At 37.0% G+C, this 7,331-nt stretch overlaps 1 protein-coding gene across 1 annotated transcript in view; it reads left to right on the top strand.

Moving 5' to 3' along the window:
* The window catches only part of LOC138008240 (mothers against decapentaplegic homolog 3-like), a 13,379-nt gene extending 6,373 nt beyond the window's left edge, over positions 1-7,006 (top strand). Inside the window, 5 exon segments of the mRNA XM_068855505.1 lie at positions 3,177-3,308; positions 4,205-4,282; positions 4,999-5,034; positions 5,135-5,217; positions 5,219-7,006. Of these exon segments, the coding sequence (XP_068711606.1) occupies positions 3,177-3,308; positions 4,205-4,282; positions 4,999-5,034; positions 5,135-5,217; positions 5,219-5,755 (866 nt within the window). The 3' untranslated portion in view covers positions 5,756-7,006.
* The last annotated feature ends 325 nt before the right edge of the window (positions 7,007-7,331 follow it).

Raw genomic sequence — 7,331 nt, 5'->3', positions numbered from 1 at the left:
AAGTATTGCATTGTGTATCCTGGACTCTTCATATGGTGTTGTAAGTTGGTCAAATTTGCAATGTCATTGTAAATATGGTGTAAGTCGATCATACACGCTGAAACAGTTCTCAGAACATGTGAAAGAAGTTGTGAATGACCCATAATTATCTCTTTGCAAATAAGTGCACGCATTCTGAGAACATGGCGAATTTTGTTGTTTTGATCTACGATAATCGAGATAGACAGGTACGATGGTGTTATACTCTTAAATAAGCATTGTGGCCTATATTTTTTATTGCGTAATTTTGGTGTACAAATGATCTCCTTTAAATAAAAAAAAATTGGAAAAAAAATTAGTTGAAGGAAAAAAAAAAAATAGTTAAAAACGTACACAAAGCCCCTTACCCAGGGATGTAAATTATGATCTTAAAAACAACGACTTGAGAAATGCTTTCAGTTGATGTCGTTTTACATTGTGTAAGTTGAGTGATTTTTCCATAAACTATGTAAGACTGTGTTCCATATGCTGTAGACTTTCTATGTATCAGGTATTTTTTTCAGTTGTTACTAACCCTCTCGTTTAGCTACCGCAGAATGTACCCTGAGCCGATGAAATAACATGTGTGATATTAGTATAAGTACAGGCATCAGTGGGATAAGATTGGCCCATTATGTGTATCTCTTAAGCAAGCACAGTGGCTTATCTTTTTTATTGTTGTTCTCAAAACAGGGATTAGTAGGGAACATTCTGGGAAAGTTTCAAGAAAATCGTTGTAGAATGTGTATGGTAGTTTCTGTAACGGCGTAAATGGAAATTTAGCTACTTTATGATATTCATCAATCTTGCTGTTATTGTTACAAATCAATGTCCAACAAAAAACATTTACAACCACTAAATAATTCTGTAATGCTATGCCAAATAACCTCTCAAAATTTCTTACTATTTCTGTAATGTTCATAAAAATAGGCAAACAAAGTGATTTCACCTCAACTATTTCCAAATAGTAAGGCCATGACAGGATTTTCCAGCTGTCCACAATCTGATAGAGTTTATATGGTGTTAGGGGACACAGCCTCAAAATTAGAGATGTTTGTATTGATTTTTAACTATGTTTTAAAGTCCATGACTTGGTCTCTGTTCGACCTAAAGGCATCAGACTTGGACAGATGGCTAAACTCAATATTACCCTTCATGTGATGGCGTTAATTTATCAATTGGTTCAAATTTGAAACTCGCCCCAGTTCTCTGCACAATTTCTGAATGGCCTATTACAAAGGGATTATTCCAAGTATCACTTATGTTTCACTGTCTGGGGATCCTGTTTGCTGCCAACTTTTAATGTATTAGAATAAGTGATTCACTAGTTGCCTAATGAAACTCCAGACTTGAACGTCCTTAACCCATTCACCCTTAAACCGGCCTAAACTGGCCATACTTTGTATTTTTCTCTAAGGCCAGACAATTTTACTCGTTAATGTGGAACCCCCAGGAGTCAGTCGGTGAATCTACATCTACAAGTGAAGGCTTGCTTCTATAATGTAGAACGTCCATCTCAACAGCTTTCCTGCTCAACACTCAGCCATATTTTTAACATGTAACACTGGCAATAACTATAACCTAAGACGTACTAATGATTTCTCGTGTGCATGTTATAACACGATATTTGAAAGAAACAGTGCAGGGTACAGAGAACCTATGGTGTGGAACTCAATTCCCAAAGCTGTCAGAGATGCTACCTCTCAACAGCATTTTTAACAAAGGCTCAAACAGGCCTTGAGAATACTGGATCAAATTCAATTCAAGAAAGAGGCCTGTTTGATGTGATCAAGGAAACCGAACGTTTTTAATTTTTTAAATTTTCGATTTTCGATCTCTCACTTTAACGACTATTTCTTAATTTTGTAAGATTTTTGGATTTTAATCTATTTAGGTCATATGGCAGGTCCCCACCAGCCGTTTGGTTGCCACAAACCAACCTGCCTTATCAAAAAGTATGTAAAAAATGCTTGTATGTATGTAGAGATAATACAAATATTGGTACAGTTGTCAAATTCCGGAGTTGAGCAATAATCCAATCAAAATTCATGTTTTTAACTGAGATTTGATTTGAAATTTGCATCATTCATTTGACTACCAGATTATTGAAATGATTCCTAAAATCAAATTTGCAATTATATTGAACTCATTAATCTGCTTGTCAGAGGAACGCTTGAGCTGTTTTGACTGTAATTCTCTTTGTATGACTTGCCATGATTGCATGAATAATTATTACACTCAACTCCAAACTCTTGTTCAGCAGCACAATTTCCATGTTTTTTGGCAAAGTTAACAATACACACACACACAAAAAACTCATTACAAGCTATAGTGTATTTTTGGCACCTTTCTCTCGTGATTGTTGAAGCCAATTAGGAATGTACGTTTACTTGATCAGTTTTTGTCCAGGGTTCTCAGAAACATTTTAACTGGAAGGGCAATTTAATGAAATATACAGTGGTGGATATGCCTTCCTTCTCTTTCTACCAAGAAAAAAGAACATGTAGGCAGTTAAGTGTCTTGGACTATGAAAGTAGAATGTAGGTGAGTATATCAGAAAGCACATTTAAAAGATCCCTGTTTGCCAGGGTTTTGGTCGGTTCACAGTCAGTAATGGCCGAACAAATGAACAATTGTTGAAACTTCAACGTTTAATCGAAAAACTTTCCATTGAGTTCAGGTGGTAAACATTACATACTTAAAAAGCTTGCGCTTGGCCAAGACTCAGTGTGCACGTACCATACAGATACAAAGGACAACCAACACCCTCGGAACAATCCCACAATCCCACCCACCGGGGTGCAGGGATGGCGCAGTGGTGAGAGCACTTGCCTCCCACCAATGTGGCCCGGGTTCGATTCCTCGACTCGGCGTCATAAGTGGGTTAAGTTTGTTGGTTCTCTACTCTGCACCGAGAGGTTTTCTCCAGGTTCTCCTCAAAAACCAACATTTGACTTGATTTGTGTTTATTGTTAATTTCAATTTACAGTGTCCCCAATTAGTGCTCCAGCGCTAGAATGACTAGAAACTTAAATAAAGTTCCTTTCCTTTCCTTTCCTGTCTGGGAATGTCATGATTAAGTATATTATCATAATTTTGTTGTATTTGATACAGTGTTTGTATACAACCCAGTAATGCTCAGTTTATTTTTTTTTCAGTTCTCCCTCCCGTGCTAGTTCCTCGACAAACAACAGACCTTCCAAGAGAACGGCCGCCACTGTTAGAACATATTAGACCAGAAAATACTTCATTTCCTACTCAAGAACCAACAAATTCTTCATTCCTTCCTGGTAAGGGAAAAGTCTTAAAAGAATGATTTTGTTTTTATCTGATGATACAATGTTGACAGTCATTAGTCAGTTCCTGTGCATGCAAGAAACGGGAAGAGTATTTCCTGTTTGATAACCTTAGTTTGGTATAAACATGGAATATAATTTTCAATATGAAATCTTCATACCACAAAAAATGAAATAAAATTTGCTTTCTCTATCAGTTATTGGGTGTATCGTGCTATTGGCAGTGAATTTGTATCAGGAGGCAAGCATTGTAGTGTAATTATAGCCAAAAAAAGTAAACAAGTCAGGAATTTCAGTTCATACAACCATGTTTATGTATAGATAGGTTGACACAGTGTTGGTGAGGATCCACATGCAAGTCTACAAATGTACCTACGTGTTCAGAACAGACACTACATTAAAGCTGAAAATCATTTTGTTAGACAGGCTAAAGAAACTTAATTGATACCAACAAAACGGAGATACTATTTTTATGAATCATGTACATGTGTGTTTCTAAAAAATGAGTCATTTCCTACAAACCAAAGAGCAATTTTTATAACTGAGAAGCGTGTTTGTTTTTCCCTTGGGCTGGGTATTGTGTAAAGAGACACTTTTCTTGTACTACATCCCTCTTTGTTAATTATTTCTTGTTTAATGTATGGTAATGTCTTGAAAATGATTAACTTTGCACACCACGTACATGATTACAAAACAAGCAGTACTAGCCCCATTTACTAGATTACCATGTTATAACAATAGTGACAATGACATTGTTAAATATTTGCTATCATAATTCAGTATATTTTGCATCCACACATAATTGGTAATGATAAATCTATTCAACTGGTTGCCATGGTATATCCCCTCAAAACGTTTCATGAAAATGAAGGTTCTTTTTTTTTTTTAAGAAACTCCAACAGGTGGGTACATGTCTGAAGATCAGTGCTCTGAGATGTCTGGAGATCAACCGCAAAGTATGCAGACAGGTTGGTGGTCATTTCTTTAACAGGTCCACATTTGCGATTTAGTATAAAAATAGTATCGTGACTAAACCTCTCTTTCAATCAAAGTGTGACTGTGATGCTCCAGGTAAGTTGCAGTCAGAAGATCAGTCAAGATTATTCATTCTAGTGGAACTGGGTTGATGGGTCATGCCTAGCATTATGTTGGGCTGATTTCAATCCGTTTTCTTAGTGACACGATCAATGATCTGCTACCAGTTTCTGCAAACATGCTAAAAACTTAAACTGTTGGGTGAAAGTTAACTTCTTTCTGCATTTTTATGAGGCGCACATTCGTGGCATTTTTCCTTCTCTGCTTTTATAATTTTCTTCTCCTTCCCTCTCTGTTTTGAGCTTGTTTTAGATGCAACTGTAGATATTTCAAGGTGTTATGTGCGAGTGGGAAAGATTATTGGCTGGTTGCTTGGCTGCGGGAAAAAAAACAACTGGAAAAAAAAAGACCTCTGGTGTTATACTGCCTGTCTGTGTAGGACTCTGATTTTCCAGTTGTCCTATTGCTTGCAACCAAGCAACTGCTTGTAGTGTATCATCTGGTTCTAGAGGTTACAAATTTATCTGCTGTGGTCATCTAACAACAGTGCATTTCTTTTGCTCTTATGTCATGCTACTAGCAAACTTCTTTCAGCAGAAGTGTTTAAAGTAGCGGCCTTAATCCTTTGTTGTGTTTGCTTTTATTACAGATCAGTGCCCTTTGTCACCAGATCCATCACTTATAGGTGAGACATCTCATCAACACCATTCGCTTAATGTCAAGAAAATTTGTATCTTGTTATGTTATCGGTAATGTTCATGTTCTTGTCACATTTTTGTCATCAGATGCTCAGCCTGTGCAGTATACAGAGCCTCTTCATTGGTGTCAAATTTCATATTATGAGATGAATACAAGAGTTGGTGAAAGTTTTTTACGCTGCCAAACCAAGTCTTACGGTGGATGGTTTCACTGATCCCTCTGGTTCAGACAGATTCTGTTTAGGGCTCTTGTCAAACATTAACCGAAATCCACAGATTGAGATGACGCGTAAGCATATTGGAAAAGGTGTGCGTCTGTATTACATTGGCGGAGAAGTGTTTGCGGAATGTTTAAGTGACAGTAGTATATTTGTTCAGAGCCCCAACTGTAATCAGCGATATAACTGGCATCCAGCAACCGTTTGCAAAATTCCACCTGGTTGCAACTTAAAGATCTTCAACAACCAGGAGTTTGCGCAATTGCTCTCACAATCTGTCAATCAGGGTTTTGAAGCTGTTTATGCATTAACTCGCATGTGCACCATCAGAATGTCATTTGTTAAAGGATGGGGTGCGGAATATCGCAGACAAACTGTTACCAGTACACCATGCTGGATAGAGCTTCACCTTAATGGTCCACTCCAGTGGCTTGATAAAGTGCTAACACAGATGGGTTCACCTTCCACGCACTGTTCTTCAATGTCGTAATACATGTACTAGTTACATTTCAGAGAAGTACTAATTCTGTTTTAAGATTTTAACAGTACATAGGTTATCATGGAGTTGAAAGGGTTATTTTAGACATAAATATGCAATTACAATACATGGTAGCTACTTTAACTGGACAGAGAGAGAAAGTACTGTGTCTTGTTCAGTGTGAATCAGACAAAATCCTGGTCGTCCTGGTAACTGGGCTGGCTCAGTTAGCAGAACAATAGGCGATTTTTATCTTTGTTCACGCATGTACATATAACTTTCAGCCCAAGATTATGCAATAGGGCCAAGAGATTTTAGCGTAACCCCAATAACCCACAGATAATTTTTATGGAAGAGATTTAGGGTAGCCAATTTAGAGCTTAAAATAATAATTACTAGTATCCAGCTGAAAATGGCAGCAAAGGTAAATCAAGCTGTCAAGGTTAAATTAAGAGAAAAGGTGCAATTTCTTGGAGTGAGTTCGACAAAAATTCTTCACGTAAGAGGACTAACCCTCGCTCTGTCACGCAAACCTTGTGTGTCTGACATTGATATACACACAATCAATAAATATTGTACATCAGTGAGATCTTGTTTGTTAGTAGCTAATATTTGTGCCAATCTGTTTTTGATCTTGATACTTACTCAAGGTCGTGCATAGTAACATTAATTTATATTTTTGGACCAGTGATGGTAATTTCTTGCCAGCTACGTACTTAAAAGGCTTAAGATCACTTTTTATCGTCCAATTATTCTTTAACTCAAGGAGGAATTGAGGAAGACCCAAATTCATGGTTAATTCAGTGTATTCCTACTGTGAAAGAACCTGAAGGTGATACCTGCTCGCATACTAATTTCATAAATTTGTCAGAATCCCATTGAACTGGTCGTTTTAAAAGGGTTAATCTTTTAAAACTTACCAAAGCTTCCACACTTTCTAAAATTTCATGCGCATGTTCAATGTTCAACTAGGAGCATTGTTACCTCTACATTCAGTCTACCTTGTTTCATTGTTGAAGACACATGAAATAAATAGGTTACAAATTTATAATTGTATTATGTATAGATAATCGCATGATTTTCGAGTGCAATTTGGAATAAATAAGCACGATTAATTTTTTTCAAAGACGACCAAAATTGCACGATCCCGTAGGGCAAGTGCTTAGTGCTTATTTATTACAAATTTCACAAGAAAAGTCCTTAATAATCATATACATGAAAAAATTCGAGATGGCTAAGCAGACGAAATGCAACGCGTATCATGCAATCAGGGGAAAATTGTGCTACAAATTGCGCCATCCAAGGCACGCACTTTATTTGAAACAAAGATTTGATCGGTTCTGACCAAACCCTATTTTTTATTAGCCAATCCTAATCCAGAATTTCGATGTGTAATTTGCACTGGTATTACATTTTTTGCACTGGTGTATTACACTTTTCGGACTGTGTCACACTTGAACTGCACTGCTCTCAGCCAATCAGGGTCGAGTAATTTTTTCATGTATATGCCGATGTTTAGCTTTCACCAAAGGAGTGGCTTCAAAACTGGGTTTGAACTGCTTTACTCTGTCCGAACTAATCAAGAAGA

Source organism: Montipora foliosa, chromosome 6, assembly GCF_036669935.1.
Source record: "Montipora foliosa isolate CH-2021 chromosome 6, ASM3666993v2, whole genome shotgun sequence".
Classification (NCBI taxonomy): Eukaryota; Metazoa; Cnidaria; class Anthozoa; order Scleractinia; family Acroporidae; genus Montipora; species Montipora foliosa.
Note: the sequence above shows the minus strand (reverse complement) of the source record. Positions and strands in the feature narration are given on the sequence as shown.